At 36.6% G+C, this 23,830-nt stretch overlaps 1 protein-coding gene across 4 annotated transcripts in view; it reads right to left on the reverse strand.

Annotated features, from left to right (window-relative positions):
* Positions 1-22,472, reverse strand: part of PTPRM (protein tyrosine phosphatase receptor type M) — a 354,996-nt gene extending 332,524 nt beyond the window's left edge. For all 4 annotated transcript variants that reach the window (XM_027737101.2, XM_027737100.2, XM_027737093.2 and 1 more), the window contains exon 1: positions 22,347-22,472. In XM_027737101.2, coding sequence (XP_027592902.2) covers positions 22,347-22,356 — 10 coding nt within the window. In that variant the 5' untranslated portion in view covers positions 22,357-22,472. The remainder of the gene's footprint in view (positions 1-22,346) is intronic.
* Between the last annotated feature and the right edge of the window lie 1,358 nt (positions 22,473-23,830).

Below are 23,830 nucleotides of genomic sequence, written 5' to 3' on the forward strand. Positions count from 1 at the left end.
TCTCCCCAGCGAGACCCAGGCTGCCATTTGAGCCACTGCTCCGTCCTCGCCCTGCTGTGCCTGCCCCTGCCAAGCTGTGCCTGGCTGTTGGGAGGACAGAGGAGGCTCCCGACAGGGCCATATTCCCCAAAAGAACTGGGTGAGCTGCCCGGAGTGCTGAAGTACTACAGACCTTTTGTTGTTGTTACATTCAAACCCTGTTTCATATAACCAAAAAAGCTACACCTCAACAGCATTTTATGGGACAAAAATCTTCTATTATAAAACATTATCATAATGAAACAGATTACATTCAAATACTAAGGAAAAGTGAAAATTTTATAGTGAATAACTCGTAGACTCAATTATACTTTAGAGTATAATAAATACTATGTGTTTCATTAAGACTACAACTTGGTGAAAAAGGGGAAAAGCAAAACATAGCGATATAAATTCATTTTTAGGCAAGTAACTTGGCTTTACTTGAGAAACTGTAGCATTTATTTTCTCTTCTCTCACCTCACTTGTTGCCTTTTTATGCTGCCTAGTATAGCTATTTAACCTGATGTTATTTTGGTTTTATTTACTAAAACTAAGCTTGCAACAACCATAGTTTGTTTTCCTGGAATTTTTGCTGTGATCCTTTGAAGCCCAGACAACTTAATTTTGTGAATATTTTCAAGTGTTTTAGAGATGAAGTTTGAACTAAACAAAACATTGAACCAAATGCTAAAGACTTACCTGCGATCAGACCAGAAATAATTTGCCAAGGAAATCATATTAGTGGCAGAACATACTCAAACTAAAAACTCCACTTCTAGCCCAGGTATTTTTTTAATCAGCTATTATTACAAGCATTACCTACAACTCTAGTACTTAGTCAAGATTAAAAGAAATATAGTCCCCATTTTTCAGTGTATTTGGTGTATGTGTTAGACAATACTTCCTATACAGAAGCATTGAGATTCCAAGCTGGAGATGGAATGGAAAAATAAAAGAAAAAAACTAGTGGTAGATATGGTTCCTTAAACACATTTAAAGCTACTTTGGAAGTTGACTTGTTTTGAAATAGAAGTCCACTCTTCCAGCTTCTTTAAGAGTCTTAAGTCTCTTCTTCAGAAAAGGTAGAAAATAAACTATAAACAAAACTACACCTTAGAAAACACTCTCTGAAAAGCCCAGATCCTCAGGCAAAATGGACTGTTTGCTAAGTCTGCTGTGTTAATTTGAACACTGAGCACTACTCTCTCACTCAGTCACTCACTCACTCTGTTTATTACACGTGTCATATTCTTCAATTCCTTCTTATCGTCTGCTGAAGATGAGCAGAAAATTGAGAACAGTCTACTGGAAAGTGAATGCACACTTAGCAGACGTCAGCAATCTATTTCACATGTTGCACAATTACGGATCTACAAGTTGAGAGATAAAAATTTAAGAACACACTGAAAACATATGAATAAAAATTCTTGTAAACATATTTCTTGAAGTGTGAGGATATATTAAACAAATATTCTGAAATGCCTGCTCAGACACAGAAGTTGCTATGTGGAGCACAACAGACACGTACTGAATGCTGTTTATGCACAGAATGAATTATCTGTCATTCCCAAGAAGCTGTGCACCACCGTTTGCATTTTGTTTAAAGTTTGCACTAACTTTTTTAGCTAAAGAAGTCTGTTGAAAATAAATCCTCTTTTTACTCTCTTACGTAAGTGTCTAGAGATAGTGGGCTTTTTTCATCATTCAAAATGTACTTATTTTTAAAAGAAAAAAACTTCTCAGTTAGGCAGCGACATCACCCATTTCATAACACTCAAACCTGATTTTTTGTGCAGATTGTAACTCGACAGACTTTGCAATACGATGAACAATTACTAGATAAACGCATCTAGGCTATTCCTACTCTTTGCTCATCATTTTGATAAGGCTTTTCATGAGATAGGAGGCAAGACTCACTAAGCTTTAACAGAATGTAAGTTAATTTCCTGAAAAAATAATGTAAGGGAGATTTTTTATTAAACTCTAATTACTTCTACTTCATTATCACTTCAGTAGGTGGATTGGTTGATATCATTATTGTAATGGAGGTCAGTGAGAATTAATCAGTCCAGTCTTACAAATATACTGCTTCCTCTCATCTTTTTGTAACAGACTGCCACCTTTTCATGTATTTCAGTAATAAAATTCAGAGAGGTCATACCAGGAAAGTGAAAAAGTAGTGACTGAAAAGGGTCAATGATAGACAAGCTCTTACTGCCTTTTTAAAATAAAAACTTCATTCAGAACTTCCTCGACGTGTATGGGTTAGCAATATTGCTAACATGAAATAATTTAACATTCAGCCTGGTTTGGCAGATGAGAAGAATACATTATGAATCTCTTGGTTTTCTCAGAAGTAAGGGGCAAAACTTCTCCTCAAGCAAGTAGACTGGAATAATCTTGAACTTCTGTTTTCTCTAGAAAGTTCTTTTTTTCCCCAGACAAATATTTTAAAACAAGATTAGCACTAAAACTAACTTAAATGTTTACAATTTATAGCTTGTTTCAGTTATTTAAAAGTCTTTGCCCTTCATTAAACAGTTGCTGCCTTGATACATTTCGGGTAAACTTTTCACCAACAGTAGTCTGTAACTACTGCTATCCTATCCTTCAGAATGAAAAGCAAAAAAGGAAACAAAGGTTTAGGAAAAAAATAAAATCCTACAAAACCTAATTCCTTTTAAAAAAAGAGTTGCTTTAAAAAAAATTATTTTTATGTAAAGCTAGGATTCCTGAGAGGAGAGGTTGTTTTTTTTCTGATTGTAGCTAGGTTCCCTGTGTTATTATTAACCAGTACTGGCATTTATTTCGCACCTACAAAAACTAGTCTAAGATTGTCACAGTTTATATGTCTAATTCTTTCTTTCATTTTCTGAAGTTTCTTGTCCTGCCACACTCTACTTAGCTTCTTTCCTCCATGAGGATGCCAACCTCATCAATCTCTTTGGCTTCCTCCTGACCATCTCATGCATACCTTCCTTACGACTGAATATTCAACAGCCCAACCCCCTTTCATTCTTCAACTAAATCAGTTTGAAAGTGCACTCAATATGTTAACAGACTAAAGAAGATGATTTTTTAACTTTGCAGATTCCTCTTGAAAGGAGGATTCCTTGAATCACGATTCCTTGATTTCTGTTAATGAGGGATACGGACACCATAATTTCTAAAGCTGTAACTGGATTGTATATATAAGTATTTATACTGTCTGCCTTATCCCAACTTCACAGGTACCAGGAAGCTTGCTACATGGTAGATGAAGCCTTTGAACTTCATCAGAAATATATAAAATTATACGAATAGCAACATAACGTGATCTAAACACACAAAGAGGGTCTTAAAGCTATAGGAAGTATTCACATCCTTACATCCCTCAGTTATCTCTCTACCCATTATGTGTTCTAAACTATGTGTGAAAACCATTCTTTAGATGAACTGATTTTAATTCTGCATTAAACAACAAAAATAGTATTTCATACCTTTAAAATCTCAAATGATTTTCTAACAGATGGAAAAACAGTGACTGAGCCAAAATACAAGCACTTCAATTATTCTCTGTAGCATTCTTTTTATTTCATAGCAGCTAAAAAGATCTCTTTTTTTCTTTTCTTTTTAAAGAGTGAAACACTAGCTCAGTCTATTAAAAAAAAAATCTGAAAAAGATTTTCTGAGACACTACTAAAAATGTTGTTTAAAGGTTCTCAAATGCCCAAGAAAATCATTACCAGGAAATTACTTTTTAATCAAGCATGAGGAGGAAAGCAGAAAGTATTTTATTCCCTATAACAACATAACACATGCTTAAATAGTTAGAAGCATTATTTATACTTCAAGAGAGATTGTATCCCCAGAAATAACTAAAATTCTCTAATATTTAGCTTTTATCCACAGGGAGATTTAAACTCATATTTCCCTGTAGCTTACCTTTGCTTACAAATTTCTAGCATAAAATCATATTTATGATTTTTCCTCTGTCTCAGCTAGCACAGCAAAACTAGCTGTTTGTCCTTTTACACCATGCAACTTCAGTAGTTAGGTTACTAAGACCTAGAAAGATCTTTCCAATCCTTCCTTTCTTCTTTATTTTTTTTAGTTGTCTAATAAGAAGAAATGGATACTTAGTACTGTAATTACTTAACAATGACTCCTATACCTCAGTAGCACAGATAAGTAGTATTTTAGGGTTGGATGTGTCATGAAAGCTCAGCTAATATAATAATAGAGCAATATAAACACTCACTATTTTTAAAATATAGTTGGTGTTTTAATAAAAAACCCAGTGGAAATAATTTTGAACAGTCTACTAAAAGCTCTGTATTTATATACTTTTCCTTATCCTTCTGCTTTGTTTTTCCATAGATCTTCACACAAACATGTTACAAGTTTTAGTCTCAAAACGGTCAAATTGATCCTGGGTAAGAAGGGATTCTCAAGACCTTCAAATAATCATCAAAGATGCTGAAAAACATGACTAATGACCATCTAGACCTGCATGGCGACTTGGTCTCTAAAATGAAAGCCTTGGCAACGAGAGACTTAGAAATTTCAATTGCCAAAGAAACACTCTAGCTCTTTAAAAGCAATCTGCATCACAAATCTGTGTCACCTGATAACACTTAGAAATTTAAAAAAGATATTTAGTACTGTTGGCAAGTAATAACAGAATATTACTGTTTATAAATGACTGCAAAGTAAAATTATCTGGAGAGAAAATTTCACATTTGGAGCACTTATACAACATTCTGTCGCTGAATAGAGGCTGAAGAGGTTTAGCTCAGGCTTTCTCAATCAAAATTCCCTAAAGAATAAGAAGGACTTTTACCAGCCTTGCACTAGTGTAAGGAGATGCTTCACCCGAGTCATCTGTGAGCTGAAGCTCACTGCAGTGAGAAAGATACGCAACTTTTGAAGCAACATCTGTCATATTATGTGGGGATACCTGCACTGCTCCTAGTGCTTTTCTTTGTAATCACCCAGTGCTGAGTGCAAATATTCATTATAAAAACTTGGTATTTTACCAATGCCTCTTTTATTAAGACTTTCTATATTTCAATGAAAGCTTGTGATAAAGGTGATTGTAGATTTTAAGTCAGCATTGGTACTCTGGAGTGGAAAGCAAAGCAGGTGTCCTGCTAGGAATCATAAACTAGCTTAAGTATTTATCATCTTTATTTCACACTCTGCCACTGATTCATTATCTCAAGTGAGTCACTTAACCTGCATAGGTCAATTAGGTTGTCTGTAAATTATGCAGGACACCCCACAGCCTCATGGTTGATATGAGGTGTTACTCATTTCTGGAAAAAAACACTTGACATTCTTGGATAAATAAGAGCATAAATTTATTACTGCCAGCTAATGCGAAATTAGCTTATGAGGGCCATACTATGTGCTGTTTGCAGTTATTTTTGCATGATAAATGATTCTCACAAATAGTCATCAGTGATCAATGTCACTTTTCTCAATCCCTGCCCTGTTTTTCGTATTTGCAAGCTTTTACATTACCATGCAAGAAAACTGGCATGAAACAAGGACAATAACTGTCAGTTCACACAGAACTGAAACAGAAATGGGCACATCGCATCCACAAAAATGAGATACAGAGTTCATTTTGTTCTGGAAATTAAAACAAATAGTAACTTTTTAGTGATTATTACTATGTCCTTGATTAATTTTCTTGTTTCCTGAAAAGTAGAACCAAACTGCTTAAGTAGTACTGAGTCCAAATACTTAAGTTTACAATGTACTATTATTTATTTGTCAGTTATGTTAGTCAAGCCCATTGAAGCTGTTTATATGGGGTTTACTGTTTTATTAGTACTAGCAGAAGGCGGAAACAGAAAGACTATTTACTACACAGTAAAAAGCAATATTTGGATTTATCAGGTTTAAGAGATACCAAGGTCATCAACTTTGAGTAAGGGAATACACTTTGCTTGACCCACAGGAAATATGTTGTTACTAACACCTTCTTCTGGGCTTTTTTCCCCCCTTATTTTAATTAAAACAGGACTAAACTATTTTTCAGTTTTGCTAAACAAACAGAAAACAGATCAAGCTGACAGAAGAAAGAAAAGGTCTTTTCTCAGGAGACATTTCTTAAATGCATAACCTTCAATTACCTTACCTTCAATAACCTTTAGCTTCTCTAGGTACAACATGAAATTTTGTTGAATTCAAATGCAATTGTATTTCAAACGGGCAAAGAACTGTTTGAACTATTATTGATACACCATCTCTTACATATCAGCTAGACACTCAGAAGCTAGTCTATGAAGCACTTCAAAGCCTACCTATGTAGCCAAAACTGCTTTTTAAGCCCTATAGACTCATACTGCTACTGAAAGTGATTCACACATTTCTACCGTGACTTCCTATTTTTCTGTCCTATGAGGCTGCACAGTAAACCAAACCAAGGACTCAACTGATTTTCTATTTTCTCTGCTGCTGGGGTTTTTTTAGTGCTGGAATGTGTGAGACGGTGGTGTCGGATCCCCAAGGGGCACTATCAGGCCATACTGTCCCGCCCTGTACCTTGACCATGGTACAGGGCATTCCAGTGCAGTCCTGGGCCATCAGTTTCTGTATCAACCACTGACTCTGACCCCTTCTCCTTCGGCTCCTGCCCCAGGCCTTCAGCTGGACCCTGGACCTGGGACTTCCCTTGGATCCCAGTGGCATGACGTTATTCCTGTTACTGGCTCTGCCGGCTGCCTTTAGATGCTGTGGAACTGCACCTCATCTGTGAGGGCACAGCCTTGCTGCTCATCAATAGAAAAAGGAAGGTGTTGACCAAGTTGATATAACCACATGTGAAATTACTGCCTAAAAACTAGGCAAAGTTAATCCATAGGAAATAAAAATAATGTCTGTATTACCTCTCCAGTTGTACAAACCTCAGTAAAAATGAAATCCTAAGCAATTCTGATATTTAAACAATCCTGTTTGTTATGTGAGATAGCACTTACCAAAACAAAGAGGTATTGCTTCAGGTCTTCTGCAAAAGCAGTTACAGCAAAGTTAAACAGTTCCATCACATTTTAAATGTTTGCAGTCTAACAGCTAGAGAGGCACTTCATTAATTTCAGTCAGAAAACTTATGCAAGAAATCTATCCCTACCCTAATAACTGCTTGATCCTTAATCTATCTTAAGAAAAGACATTATGGCCCTCCCAGTTCTCATGCTAACGACAGACCAGGAAAACTGACAGGGATGAGCTGACAGGGTCTACCTCCAACACAAAAAAGTAACAGCAGTGTGGCCTATCACATTTCTTTCAAAGGATGATTTTGTACTGCAGGAAAATAGGAGCTGAATGCATAGCATGATCGTGAAAGGCTTCTAAAAGCAGGAGCTATTCCATTCCATTTCAAAATGCTGAAGAAAGGTGTTTCAGGATAAGAAAGGCAGATTCATTTGACAGAACCCAGAAAGGTCTCATTTCAACTTTATATTGCTTTAGTACAAAAAGAAACTACCGAAAAATACCCAAAACAACTCCTTTGGGAGTTTTAGTATGCATTAGACTTGAATGAATCTTAACATACAATTTTCCAACATCTTATTGGATATTTTATTTTTTAAATGCCTCCTGCCTTCCAAATTCTGTTCCACAAGCTACCAATTTTACTGACCACAGATCATGATTTACCAACTTGCCCCACTCCAACCACAACATGATCTTTGTCTGCTTATCTAGCACAGATTCTTCTGACTCCCATCACAAGATGAAAAAAGGGACAACATTTATTAATTGGATGGTGTCTTGAACTAGACTTCAAGGATGATTGTTGACAGACAGTATCTACCACAAGACCATAAAATAAGTATGTACTTTTCCTATTTTCTTAATTTCTAAGCACCCTTTTCCAGTTGTTTATTGTATTTGCTCTTTCCCCCAGCCAATCTAACTCTGTATGTGTACTCCTTCGTCTTGCTTCTGATTTAATTTCTCACACTTAAAAACAGTTTTCAGAAAATGCTTATTTGGTCATTTAACGGTTTCCTGCATAGCCAAGTGTAGTTTTACAATATGATGTAACTAATGAAATAAGTCTAAAACTCCAAGAGGAACCTACCTTTGAGCACTAAGTCTGAGTAACATTTCAGTTCCTCTCTTGTCTCTGTTGAGAGGCATTGCAAAATACTGAGGGGAACTGCAAGAACCTCAACTGTGGCAATACTAGGTTGGATCTGATGCCAATCTATTCAAGCAGTTGGCATCTTGACTGGGCCCAAAAACAAAAGTAGCCCTTTGGAGATAGGCTATGAACCATAAAGCAGGGTGGGCTGAGCCAATCTGATGCCATGTCAGTCTTTTCCTGACCTCTAGTAGTCAAAAAAAAAGAAAAAAAAAAGTTTTATAGAGGTAAGAGAAGCTAATGCTCCCAGCTTAGGGAAAATGCATGCTACAATATGATGCAGCCATATGGTCCACACAGCAAATTTCTTCCTTTAGCTATTTGTGTGGTAGCTTTTAATATCTGCTCTATATTTAGCACATCAATATTTAAATATTATGCTACTTCATTATACAACTGCTTGTACGAAAGTAGTTGATTTATTGTTTCAAAAACTGCAGTGGTTTTGGTTTACTGGAGCTTGGGTTTTTTTAAGAGTTTTTTGGGGTTTTTTAAAGAAACCTAATATTCCACTGTCATTGACCAGAAGTAATACATATATTTGAAAAGTGCTGCCGTTTGACTATACAGAATACTAAGACATGTTGTAAAGAAACAAAAAACAAAAATAAATCCTTCTCCCAAAGGAACTTCAATAAAATTAGAGTACATTCCCATTTGAGTTTCAAATTGAAAATATTTCAGGGATTCTTACAAACCATTTGGAACTGCAAAGTAAAACTACAGTTATATTTCCTCAATGTAAAAGAATTATCAGTATAATACCCCAAATTAAGGTAAAACAATTATACAGAACAAGCTACTCTTTCTTGTTCCTGAAAAAGGATGTGAAGGCAGAGGGACGAGCAGTACAAGAGCAGGAGAGGAAAGAATGAAACAGAAAAATTATTCGATCATGTTCTCTGCTTAAAAGTTTATCATTGTTTTGAATTACAAGCAATCTATACTCCCAAAATACAGTGCACTACAACTGAGTTGTGAGCATTTGGATATATCTAGCCTAACAAAAGAAAATAAGGTTCAGATGAAGCCAATGGTAGTGATAGACATGGTAACTGTAATTCAGCTTCAGCTGAACCCCAGTTGGATACAATGTCCGTTTTTTCAGTCCTTACATTACTAAAAATAAACATCTTGTTTAAATTTCAAGTATGCTCTCCTCATAACTTCCATAAGGAAGTTTTGTCTTATTATAATAAAACATTTCTATTAAAAAAAAATTACTTAGAAATTTCTAACAATGAGGTATGGGTCTTCTAAAAGACCATAAGAATACTTGATGTAAAATACTTTTTGACGCTGTAAGAAAGAATGTACTGAGCAAAGAAAAACAGTAATTAAAATTTTCGTTACAATGCTATAATTAACATGTCTTGTATAACAAACTTCAGAATTGTAGACAAAGAATATCAGATGAGGGCAAAACTTAGTGTCATCTGCTATTTGCACTTAATTAGCAACCAAAAAGTTGCAGAAAATTTTTATCAGTTTATAATACCATGCTTTTTCACAATTTAATCTTGACATGGAAAGAAGCAGGTGTTACGTGGCTTTGTGTTAAGTACTGAGGTATTGAAGAATGCCTTGGAAAAAAGCAGACTAATATTATTTATCTTGAATATAAGTAATGCATCTGTGCATGCAGAAGCCAAGTGAAACCAAATCTCTTCATGTGTTCATTTCAAAGTAAAGGCAACTACCTTGCTCAGAATATCCTGTGGCTCAGTAGATGTACTGAAAATCATCAACGTGGTTATATCCAATTGCTAGTCAGGCCTTCCGGAGTCGAAATACACGCAGACATAAATATTAATGTGTGTGCTTTTCTAGACCTATCTTCAAATGTTCCATCAAATTTTCTTTAAATGAGGAATAACATAAAGGAACACATTTTAATAGGCAAAGCAAAGCAAAGCTCAGGCAACTATTAGGTAAAAAAGGATATCCCAGAATCCTTTAGAGAATTTAACAGTTTCTGCTTCCTTAGACTCTGCATCATTGACATGTCTAAACGCGGTACGCCAACAAAGTTTTCTCTAGGAAATGAATCCGCTGAAAAATAAAATTGCTCAGAAAAACCACCTCGAGTTTAGAGGTGGCAAAGAGAAATTTGGCACATGATAAACAAACATGACGGCTGATGTAAAATGTAAAGTCTGTGTGTGCCTAGAGGATTCAGCAGAATTTAGAGAGGTGATATGAAGACTTTCCATACACAGAAATCTCATGAACATACTGAGCTTAAAGCAGAAGGATGAGAGAATTAAATTCTTCTTGTACATAAATATATTCTCCCAGGAAGGGAGAACAGCACATGAACCGTGCAGAATAGGAAAAAGAAAAGAATCTTGAAGTAACAAAACCCCAGAATCTCAAAGTAACAAAAATGAATAAATGTTTTGGCAATTAAAGTTTGCTTTCATTGCAAAGATCTGTCATTTAACAAATGTAGCACAAAAATTAGAACTTCTTTTAGGCTTCAGCTTTACAATAGTATTGAAAGGCTCTTAAATGGTAAAATAAAGGAAATTCACACCTTCATCATAAAAGCAGCCTACCTATTTACACACAAAATAGTGGCCTCGGGTTACATAATTTCCAATGCTTTTCTTCTCAATATGAATAAAATTCACCAGTGAAAGAAACTAGACAACCTGAGATTATACCAGAGGATTTTCTATATTCTTTATGCTATATTACACAGCATAGGTTTTATTCGCCAAACACAAAAGATAAATAGCAGCATCACTGCAGTATCCATTTTTATTTCCATATTACAGGTGGCAAAGTAGCTTTAGTAGCTTTTCCAAAGGAGTATTTTTATTTGAATGACAGTAATATGGGTTAATAAAAGATCTCAGAGGAGCCCTTTTCTGGAACTTTAAAGGCAAATTCATTAATTGGAAGCAAACCTACAAAACTTTTTATTTCTGTCTGGGTAATTTCACATGTGCATTGCTAAGTATCTTTCAGTATATCATAACAATTGTAGATTTTAGATTCCAGAAATAAAACACTTTGGTGAAGATTTCTTTATGATCTATTGGCAGTTGAGTCAGAACATACTGAAGTTTAGTGAAAATGACATCTACCATCTATAAAGGGGAATAACCTGATAGAAACGGATGCATTTATACTGAACCTTATACTGAACCTATAGAGAATGTCAAATCAAGAGTTGGAGGCATTCAAGAGAAGATGGAGACAAGAATGACGAAGCTACAGGGGAGGCTGGACAAGGTTAATTAAAATAGATGTGTACCACCAGAGAAATACTGTCATACTGCTGGTGCTATGCAGTTGTGAAGACCACACCTAATATAAATTCACTTTTTACAGGTAAAAATCCTGACTTCATTGGTACATACAGAATGTATCCAATGTGTATTCCATGGGCTTTTTCTTTTTTCTTTTTTTAATTGAAATTTGCTTCTTTATAGACTTGCACGGGAGCTAAAATAATCTGTTTTAATACTTTCCGTTACCTTAAAAGTACAACTCAACGTATACAATCTACAACATGGATAATTCAAATTCAACAGGCGCTATAATATATCCTTGCAAAATATAGCTTTTCCTTGCTGTAACTAAAATAATAATTAAATTCTTACTGATTATATAGTTGTTAGTACTTCTACACTAAAAAGCAGGAAAAAAAAAATCTGCCAGTAAAGCTGCTTGCATTTTGCAAGCCATGTAAGTAAAGTATCTGAATTGACATTTCTCTAAACAACTTTCTGCCTTCGCCAGTGTGCCTCACACTAAAATTAAACACGGCAAGAACGCCATAGCCAACGTAACATCTAAATGTGATTGCTGAAAAATACCACTTATTTTTATAATTGGTACATCAATTTATTCCACTAAAATTTGAAGGCCACAGGCTGCCTTAAAAGTTTCACATAGCACAGGGTGCACTCATGAAGGAAACTTAATGCTGTTGCTAATCAAGTCTACCCTAGAATATGATGACTTTTTTGTTTCTGTCACCTAATCATTACTATTGCTGCTACACAGTGAGCTTCCAGAACTCAGGTAACATCTTCACCTTGTCCTGCCTGATGCTTTCTAGATGAATCAGTTCTGAGGGGCGTTAGCTCAAGAGTTGGTGCACAGTATCCAACCCATCTCCTTGGAACAGGATCCTCATCAACTATTATCCTGGAATTTTCAAAAGTGTGGTTGCTTAATAAGGAAACCTCATAAGGAAATGTCGAGAAAAGCGACAAGTTTTACATCCCATTCTTCAGGTACCCTGCTAGCTTCTACAAAAGCACACTTCCTTATTTGGGATACAGAAGAGTCCAGAATCCTCCTCCAAAAGCCTGTCCTCTCTTTCAGTTTTTTCTTGGGATATCACTTGTAAGAGACCGCGACACTGTCCTTTCAAGCAACAGTACAATGGTAGGATCCCTTTCCTAAGATGTGAGAACCCAGGGTAAGTGCTGTCTGCCACTCAAACAGCAATTGGCTATGATTTAACTGAAAATTCCTGAAATACTGTAGGGGCAAAAGACTGGACCAGGGACCTGCTTCTCTTCACCTTCTGTTTTCCTTCCAGAGCCTTCTCAAATGCCTGACAAATCTTAATTTCTCTTCTATAGATTGCTTTCTCGTTGATTTCTTCCCTACAACATGTCCATGTGCAGAAAGAAGGCAAATGACCAGCTTAGGTTCTCATCTTGGGAAGAGCCATTTCCTTGCAACTGTAAGATATGAATGTAAAAAAGCTTCAGAAAGAAGCATCTCCAATTCCTTTGAGCAGTGGTCTTATTGCGCAGGCCTTGTACGGAAAGAAATTTGCCTCTTTAGCAAATTTTCATTCCCTTCCCTTCTTTTGTAGCTCTCAACACATAAGTAAGAGAATACATTAGGGATCACCCCATTGTTGCTATGTCTTTAATCTATTTCTTGTGCAACTGCAGGAGACAGACATGATGGGAAGAACAACCTCTGACTCCCGAGTTCAGGATGGTGCCACCATGCTCAGCTGCACACGCATCAGGCACTTGGAGAACTCCCCTTCATTACAGTGTGACTTACATAGGTGCTTAGGTGCTTTCAGGACCAGGTGACAATGCTCCAATCTATCAATGAGTTTCCATCATCACTGTTTTGAACCTGTGCACCTTAATTTTACTCTTATCCTACTGTTGGTTTCTATGTGCCTTTATGAATCCAGGTGTCATGCTCACCTTTTTCTGATGTGAAAGTGTTTGGGGTGTTGGGAAGAGCTGAATGTTTGCAACACAGCAACTAATGTCATCCTTCAGAAGAAACCAGAATGGCACAAGATTTCACTATGACATCTGGAAGAGGTAAATGCTGTAAGAGTATGGGGAAATCAGGAACTCAAATTTGGCGGAAGCACATTTCTCCCCTCTAAAGCACACGGAAAAACGAACTAGTAAAAATTTAAGTAACAACACAGTCATATTTAAACAACGCAAAATCATAGTATATGAAGATACTGGAGAGAAAACTGCATCTGTGGCTTCCATGTTCTAATATGAATACATGTGTACTGAAAGGTGTTCTGCAAATCTGTAACGTGAGAAGCACAGAACTGTGATCAATTGCTTGCATGCAATTATCACAAATATCTGAGGTTATTAGCTGCTGCAACATTATCACTTGGATAATTACTTGCATCTCTTTTCTCATTAAATGGCTGTGTACATCATTACATTTTCAATGAGGTCCAGATAGGATTTTTTTTCCGTCATGCTACTGAAATACAGCTGATTGGAAATGTGACTTCTAGATGCAGAAAGCATCATGTCAGCTGGTGAGGGAAATAACTATATTGCTTTAACACTGAGAACAAAAGTACTGAGCTCTTTAATTCAGCTCATGAAGTTCCATGAAAACCTTTTAATTGCTTCTTCTCTGACTCTGAGTTCTGTAAGTATATATAAAGGATTAAGACTGTGTCTGGTATGTTGGGAAATACCAGAGGACTTAAATACAACCCAACCATTTTGCTTGTGCAATAACTGAGCTCTGCTGCCACGTTTGCCACGTGACAAACTGCCATATAACTCTCCCCAACTTGGGAGCAAAGTCCAAAAAGTGTAGAAATCTGTGAGCACTTGAAGACACATTGGAAGCAGAAATTCTAGGTGGCAATACGTAGTCTCCTAAGTGTGCTGCTTTTGGTTGAACCAATTCCTTTCATTGGAAAAACATTGTTTATGCCCAGACACTAAGTGTCTGCAAAATTTTAGCCATTTTCCAGTACACTTCTACTGTGTATCAGATTTTAAAATACTACAAAAAGCACTTCCTATGAGGCTTGATTAAGGTTAATGAAGTAGTTTAAACCACATAATTCTCTGGTAAAAGAAGAAAGACAACAGGAGATGGTAAAAACACGTTTTTTAACTGTGATGAAAATATCAGCATACAGGCCTGGTTTTTGACACTGATGAGGAAGAATCTTGCTTTACCGCTATCTTGTGCTTCAGAGTAATTTCAAATTCAACCCAAAGAACCAGTATTCTGCGAACAACAGGCTTGCCAAATAGCTTTCTGATACAGCATTTAATGACCTCTGCCTCAAATCAATGATTTTTTGGCCACTCTTACTACAGTCACAGCTAGACCTGCTAACAACATACTATCAGTCATAAATGCTTGCCAACGAATTAAGTATTGTAAGAAGGGATGAAAAAACCTCCCATAAATATAATTGAGACAAGAAATCCCTCTTAAATTTCAGCAAAAAACCTAATGTTTGTGTTCCTAAAGAGGAGTGATGGAATCCATCTCCAGCTCACTGCCACTGACTTCCAACTCGGGAAACAACTGACTTAGGCTCTGAAATGGAGGCAGTCACGTTCCCCACTTTAAAGCCCGTAGATATAAGGAAAGGTTTTGATCCACACTTTATTAGTTTCTAAAGGGCAGGATGGATGAGAAGAAATCTAATGGGATAAGTATGAGACTGAAAGAAAAGCCCTGAAGACTGCGAGAAATTAAGAGGCTTTTTTTTTCAGTAGATTAATTACTAAACAAGAAAAAGCTTATTTAGGAATACTCTGGTTATTCTCTTTTCTCCTGATCCTGCAATGTAGTGAGTGCAGCTCCTAGAGGAGGATCTTCAGACTCACTGTTTATTTGCATTCCTCACAGGCTTTTTACTGGCCACAGCTTTGCAGGAACTGGTATTTTCATTTTTCAACGGAAGAGAAAAGCCAGGCAAAAAGCACAAAAATTGTATTGCTACTTAACACAAGTCTGCTAAAACCAGAGCAGAAACTGTAGCAGTTTCAGTAGAGACAGCCATGGCACGGTGCAGTAACATGCCTTCAGCACTGAGTACCTAGGGAACCCTCCACTAAAGCATGTGCTACTTCATTTATACTTTTAGAGAGTCTCAAACTACCTAGATTAAAGCTTCCTGAGGTACATTTACATGTCTTGGGCATATAGCCAGGACAGAAAGTTTACATTCTTCTCATGGTCTTTCCTGAACCAAGAGCCCCCACCAGAAGTAAATTCATTTTTCTTTTCCAGACCAATATTCCACTTGAAAAATGCCAATTCACCAGAAGGTAATGAAAAAAAAAATATTTTTTTTTACTGGCTTTACAACATGAAGCACTTTGTCTCTCTCCTGTTGGGATTCTCTTACCTCAACTTCCTCTCTCCTGTTGGGGTACTCCTACCTCATCTGAAGGAACTCCTCATGAATACTCCAGAAAGGGAAAACAAACACACAAACAAAAGCCCGCTTATTCAGAGTAGTTCTACTTTTAATTTAGCAGGGAAATATGAGACTAGATTCTGATGCACTTAACCAGCAGGATAGTGTCTGGCACTATGGGTGGAAGGTGGTGAGGGATACTGGGTTTCCAATATATAACAGTAAAACTTTCTAATCCTAAACATTTTTGTTGTCAAGAAATCCACTGTAAACTCAGCTCCAGTGTCTAGCTTATTATGGTAGCTGCTTCTCAGCACATATGATGGCAGGTGTTAGATATAACCTCAGCAGGAGACATGTAATCACAGCAAGGTAAATGAATTAGGCTAGAGGACTTGCTTAGCACTCTGCAGCACTACACGGTGTTACACAGAATTACCCTCAGCAGTCAACTTTATCTTTCAGGTTACTTTGAGAATACTGTGTTTTAATGAGAAGTGACTTCCCAGATCTTTCATACAGCCTCTGTCTGTCTTCAACAGAAGAGGAGAGTTCCTCAAATATTAAAAAAATGCCATAATTTATTACATCATCATTTTCGAGCCAAACGTCTTTAACAAATCTTTATCATCTATTGGTGGTTCTAATACAGTGTCTCCCACTTAATTCCGTGAGTTGCAGAATGTTCTGCAATTTTGTACTCAAATATGAGAGGGCTGATGCAACTCGTAAGCAAACAAGAAAACTGATATCCCAAAGTTAGTTATGAACACTACAGAAACCCCACTGCTTCAAATGAAAATTTGAAAGTCAGTAATCTATGTTAAGTATTACCTCATGAGCCACACTGTTCATATTCAAAATATTTTCTTCTATAAAAGAAGAAAAAAGTGTAAACTAAAAAGTCATATGTAGAGAACATCTATAACAAAAGAGTAAGGAGATCATTAGCACTAGTTTGTTTGAAAGCTATTAGGTTTTTTGCATTAGCCTTTATTTGTAGGCAAAATACGTTAAAATAAATTGTCTGTTTTAGGGTTAAGGAAGCCAAGAACATTGTCTGTCAGTGATTCAGAAAACGGGTTTCTGATGTTAATTAATTTTACTTCCCTCTGCAAGAATATTGGATGCTCAATGTTTGTAATAAACACAGAATTTGTGCCAAGTTTTGAAATCTGTAAGTCAGATCAGAAGTTACAAAAACGACTGTAAGATTCCTGTAAGTTATAACAACAAGCAATACCTCAGACATAGCTGGTGGCATTATTCTGGTTTTTGAACAAACATGTTAAGTGTCCTACTCACTAAGTCTTTAGGTGTGTTTTTAAAGTAGCTAACCCCTCCAGTACTTGCATGGCAGCACAGAGGTAGCTGGGTCCCTATTCTGGCAGTTTGCTCGGTCTGATCTCCATGTTGCTCCATATTGGCAGCAACTGGTATTAATTTACACAGTTAATTGGAAACTGGCTTGAATGTGTCAACATGAACTGGAGCTGCTTTGCCAAAAGGCATGTCCTTAATGGCTGCAGCTATTACCTGGATGTGCAATAAAATGCTAAACATGCTAGTGTTCCAGGTCTAGAAAATTCTAAGAAAAAATTTAACACAGTGAGCGAGCTGCAACTCCCATACCTTGATAGTACTTTATGTTATTTCTTGATAGCATTCAAATGAATTAAAAATACAGCTATTTAAAGTAATCTGGGGGAAACAGGACTGAATAAGAAATGTACTGGATTATCTTCAATATGAATGAAAACAGAAGAAAAGCAGCCCCGCTAACATAAAACATAAATGCAATGCCGTGCTAAAAAATATTTAATGACAAAGTATTCATCACAATGGAAAATCAAAAGAACTACAACTTCACATGGTAAGACACCAGAGTTGGCTTGAACCGCACATTTGCCAACTGATCACTTTATCCGTCTTTTTAAAATGGATCACAACTCTTCTATGCACAATTAAACAACAATGTACATTTTTCACACAACTACTTCACATTCTACAATATAAAATACTCCTCTGAATCACTGTCTAGTTTATAGGACATCTGCTAGCTATGCATGTCTGGTTACTAGGTCATTTAAAACAATAATTAATATAAGCATTTTCTGCAGACATTGCATAGGCATTGCTAAACAATATGCAACATTAGATATTCAGAATACAAATAAGCATACTAGGTCATTCAAAAAATCACATATAGCCATGAAAATCATCTATTTTCACCTCAAATAGCACAAACAGAATCCTCATCCTGGCTACGACCAGCACTATATTAAACACAGAAGGTTTCATTGCAGGAAACATCCTTTCAACGCACTGAAAGGCAGTCTGTGAAGATTTGATTTTTATGTGGATTTGAACTGTTTTAAAACGAATGAAAGGCCGTTGCCAGTGACTCATTGCAAATGCAGTGACATCCCCTTAGAGATATCAAACCAACCACTGCCTTGAATAAAAATTATGCTACTGTCCTTTAGAAATCAGTTGGAACTGCGAAACACTGTGGAAAGATTTTACACAACTGAACACAGTGTTTCGTAAAAAAAATACATGGACATGAGTAAAATTATATCCAGCAAATGACAAACAGAGCAGACTCTTGACAATATTTGTATTTTTTAACAGTAATCCATAACATTCTAATTGCATCGCTGTCAGTGATGACTTCCTGTAGCAGAATTAATACAGTGCACTTAAATATCTCAAAAAAAAAAAAATCTCTTTCCATGGCATACAGTCCTTCAGGAATATACTGCTGCGGTGTGGGTAGCCCACAGGCCACAGGTCCTGCAAGAAATCCTGCCCCTGTGTGGGCTCCTCTCCATGGGCTGCAGCTTCCTTCAGGGCATCCACACCTGTTCTGGCGTGGGGTCCTTCACGGGCTGCAGGTGGATCTCTGCTGCACCATGGGCCTCCAGGGACTGCAGAGGGACAGCCTGCATCACCACGGTCTTCAACGCAGGCTGCAGGGGAATTTCTGCTCCAGTACCTGGAGCACCTCCTCCCCCTCCTTCTTCACTATCTTCGTGCCTGCAGGCCTGGTGCTCTCACATATTCTTACTCCTCTCTCTGGCAGCTGCTGCCCAGTGTTTTTTACCCTTTCTTAAACGTGCTATCCCAGAGGTGCCACCAGGACCTCAGCTGTGGTCAGTGGTGGGTCCACTGAAGACAGCTGGAATCAGGATGTGTCCAACACAGGGCGGCCACTGGCCTCTTCTTGCAGAGGCCACTCCTGTAGCCCACACCTTGCCAATAGCTTAATGTACTATTTGGGCATATTTTTCTGAAGACATCTTTATTGGACTACAACTAGAGGACTTACAGTCAACTGTAATTGTGAATGTGTATTATATAAACACATTAATATCAAACTGCTGTAACTGTTCTGTCAGATAATGCAAGATGGCATTAATAATGACTAAGTGTTTCTATAATTATAGTTGTGAACACTGTTATAAACACATTCTTGGAACAGAAAGACAACGAGAAAGACAGAGGCTGAGAAAAGGGAAGAGCTGCTCTTCCTACAGCATTTACTCCATCTGACTCACAGGACACTTGAAACAGAAGAGCAATGAATTAACCACTCTCATTTAATTCATACAAATATATACAGAAATACATACATGTCATTACTTTTTGGGTCTATTTAACACAATTTCAGATTAGTACTAGCTCACTAAAGGCCGTGCTTTTATTTATCAAGAAAATTAGAGTACTAGCACCCTATTTACTTCAGTAGTGATAACTTCATATTTCTCTGCTACAGTAACAATCCGACTTGCACGGTAAGAAACACTTTTAGAAAGTTTTTATTATTATCTTTGATATATCTCTCCAATTTTTATCTAAAACAAAATCTCTCAAAGAACTATTAATATTCACAAACATGTAAAGAGATAATGTGCACATTAAAGCATGCACACATATGCACAAATCTTATATGACATTTCTTTTGTCCCACTAAAATAACATATCAAGCCAAAATACTTATCTATCTGAAGTGCAGCTATGCTCTCAACAGTCTCATGTGGATTAAAATAAATCAAATGCCATAACTAGTGTGCTTCCCCTCCTGACTGCCACCAAATTATACAAAATATTATATATCGACATCAACTCACTTACTGAAGCATGTTGCCTGAAATTAGGAATGTTACGTGCATTAATGTTTTTCTACTGACAAGGGAGCACTGAACTGAGAGTTCTTGTTTCAGTCTAGTATTACTACATTGTTGCATAAAGCATTTTGCTTTCAAGCCAAGAATTCCCCACAAACCATTAATCTAAGATGTTCTATTCATTATCATCTGAAGTTATTTCTTCTAAAATATGTAGCTCAGAAACTGCTGACAAACTACTTGAAACCATTTTCTAAGTGTATCACATAACCCTCTGGCTAAGGCTAACTGAAAACTAATTAAAATCATTAGGATGATGATTTGAACAAGAACAGGAAAAAACTGCTTAGATGAAATTATGAGGAAAAATTAGATACCACTTGACTGAATTGTGCCCTTAGACAACTGTTTCTCATTTGCAAAAAATGAGCATTTCTTTCCCTCTCCAAGGGGTTTTTGACCTTTTAAGGCACCAGTATCCTCAACCCTCCTCAGACTAACTCGTTCATCTTCTGACCCAAGGGTCCCAAAGCATATTTTACTTCCTTTATGGGCAGAAATAAAACTCCCCAAACCGTAAATACAACTTGTTACCAAATTTAATACCTTTTTACTTGATCATCAGAACATTATTTCAGTTCTGATAAAAAGGCAGGAACAGAAAAAAGAAACAAACTGTATGATACCAGATAGATAAAATTCTATGTATCATTTTCCCTCTATAGAAACACCAGTCCCTAGTTTGGACTCTTGCCACTGGGAAAACAAACCAAAACATCTTCAAGCCTGTGGTCATCACAGAAGAAAACATTGATTTGGACATCTTCTATCTGCCAAGAAGACTGAACATCACGTACCAACAACTGCCTTCACAAAACTGAAGTGTGGTAATTAATGAAATTCAGAATAGAAAGAGAATTTCCAGTGATTGAGAAAAAGAATGTATACCTTGTACTGAAAAGCCAAGATGACTGATAAGCTATGTGTGTTAGCTCCAACTTGAGAAACAGTATTAAGCAGTAATGAAATAGTTCAGAAAATGTTTAGCAGCATATGCCAAGACCACTGGACAAAAGCCAGTTTAAAAAGGAATTTGAAAGAACCTTCTTTATCTGGGACAATGAACTTATCCTAGAAGGATGATCCAAGTGCCAGATAAACTGAACATTCATCTTGAAGTTGGGAGTCCTGCCTTTGCCAGAGGAAACAAGATGCTGAAGGAAAAGGTATTTCAGTTCAGCAATGAACCTCAGAGAAGATGTCCACAACACAGGGCAGCATTGATAAATCTACAGTGAAGACCACTGGAAGCATTTTTGTAAGTGAAGGATACCTAAGGCCAATTGGTACACATCATATACTAGTACATTTATTAGTACACTACTGATGAGTGCATATGTTAAGGTTTTGTTTTTACAGTCACTTCTGAACATTCACATTGTTTATCTCCTAATTGCCTTATTCAAAAACTGGTTCTAAGTGTTATGGATACATTTATACTGTTACGAGGCTAATGCAGAAGTCTCACAATGCTACAATCACTGATTTTATGTAGTGGTCTTTTCGTTTCGCGTACTTTTAGGTGACAATAGTCACAGGAGGCTCAGTCTGTAAAGCCAAAGCAGATGCTGAGCTGGGCTTAAGGCAGTCATCTCCCAGGAGATGGAAATCAGTACATGGGGGGAACTCTTAACACGTCGAGTAAAAACCAGAAAAAAAGAACAACTGGTAAATTTTAGGCTAGTGAATAGTTTAAAACCAATGGACAGATTCTACAAATTTGTGTGGGTGAAGCCCTAAAGGAATGATTGCATTAACAGAGTAAGTTTATAGTTCAGCAGAATGCAAGGGTTGTTGCTATGGAACAAGGTCCAACTGTATGCACTGCACAAAATACATTAACTAATAGTATCACAAACATCTTTTAAATGCAACAAGCACATTATCATCGAGACCCTTTGTTTTGGGATATCTCTGCTTTTTCTCTCACTTCTTTTTCTCTTTCTTTTCATAGCAGATTTTGATTAATATCTCTTTCAATGAAAATGCCTAAGGCCATCTTTGTTTTATCTCTTATTAGTCCTTCTTCCTTTGAATCTCAGTAGTCCCGTCTGCCCCTAGTACTACTTCAGATTCATTTTCATGACAACACTCTGTTTTCTTTCTACCTTCCCTGATGACACCAAGTTTCTACTTCTATTTTCTAACCTTTATATTCCCCACATAACAAAAGAAAACCTTTGATTTGCAAAATACCCCTCATAAAAATCACTTGAAAGATCTGAGGATTGCAATTAACAAAGAGATTTAGATGAAGCAGCACTTTAACAACAGTACTGTCAAGAAATGCTGAATAAACACATAAGCAAACGTCAAAGAGAAACAAAGCAAAATAAAGACCAACCTGATGGCATCCCTTGACCTGAGGATGGCTTTATCGGTGTGTTCACCTGATCCCAGTTAAGATCATCATCATCTGACTGACTATAGCCACAGGAACTGAGAGGCTCATCAAAAGTACAGCATCCTGTTAAAGAAACACAAAAAGAAAAATTAAACAAGGTATGCGGATAACAGATTATGAATAGCTAATCCTAACCACTGAAACATCATTCAATGCAGGTTGTGTCCTTTTTAAGCATCTTTTAATACAAACATTTATCTATTTATTAATCATCACTTTCCGAGAGGGCATAAAACCTTCTTGTCGTGAAAACAAAATCCCAAAGGTAAAAAAGCAGATTTAGGACCGCAGACAAATTTTCTCTTATGATGTAATCATCAGGCATCAAAAACTAAACAGCAAAATAAAAAACAGCAAAACTCAGAATATTAAAAGATTGCAATATTAGCATTCCTTGGGATAAACAAACTATTTCATGCCTGAGGACCTACATTTTAAAAGAAAACCATAAAGGTGGGAACATCGGCTCCTATTGCTGTACCTTGGTTTCCAAGTAAGAGAAGGCCTAGGTGCTCCCAGGTGTGCTGCGATGCAAACAAGTACCAGCAGAGGTGGGATCAAGGCCTCTGATACAATACAGCACATCTGACGCAAAATGTCAATCTATGCTTAGTCTCAAGCTCTTAGAAAGAAAACAGTATTATTTCCTCTTTTTTTTTTTTTTCCTCACTCTCTTCTAAGTAAATTAGAAAAGAATAACATGTTATAAAAGCCCATTCTATCCCAGGCTGAGGTAGGGAAAAAATTATCGTCCTGAATTTAGAAGAATAGATTCTGACATCATCCACAAGAAAATGGAAAAGGTTTGCTTTTTATCCTGTGGTACAGAGGAAACTTCTCCAGCTTTTTTACATCATTATCAGCCAACAGGAGACTAACACAGGGTTACAAAATTCTGTTTTATTTGATGTTTCACTCCAGTGAAGAATGACATCTTTCCTATTTGGGAAAATAAATATAACCTCAGTCACAGATATTTCTGTCCATATTAATGGAAATTCTGCAGCTGTTCAAACAAAACTAAACTTTAGGGCTATTCATCATCTTTGCTATCTCTCCATAGGCACAGTAGGCTTAGCCTTGCCAAGCAGTATTAAAATAGGAAACAGACAAAATGTAGCTTTAAAAATTACTTCAAAAATCTAAATTTTCATAGAAAATGGCATTACAGAATACCTTAACAAAATGCAGAATAGAAGGTAAAATTTCATTATACCTGACAAACTTCACCTAACTGAAGTCCAGCCTTCCTAATGGCTAGTCCAGCTGTATATCTGAGATTCATGGCAAGAACTGTGCAAGTATATAATCTTCAACAGAAATTATTTTTATATGCAGTCACCAAATAATTTAATTTTTTGTTCTCTTAACAGTGAGAGCATTACATTGGCCTTTCCAGACACACCATGTTTGGCCTGCCCTCA

Source organism: Pipra filicauda, unplaced genomic scaffold (genome assembly GCF_003945595.2).
Source record: "Pipra filicauda isolate LSUMZ 115617 unplaced genomic scaffold, ASM394559v2 scaffold271_size1040873_pilon, whole genome shotgun sequence".
NCBI classification, from domain to species: Eukaryota; Metazoa; Chordata; class Aves; order Passeriformes; family Pipridae; genus Pipra; species Pipra filicauda.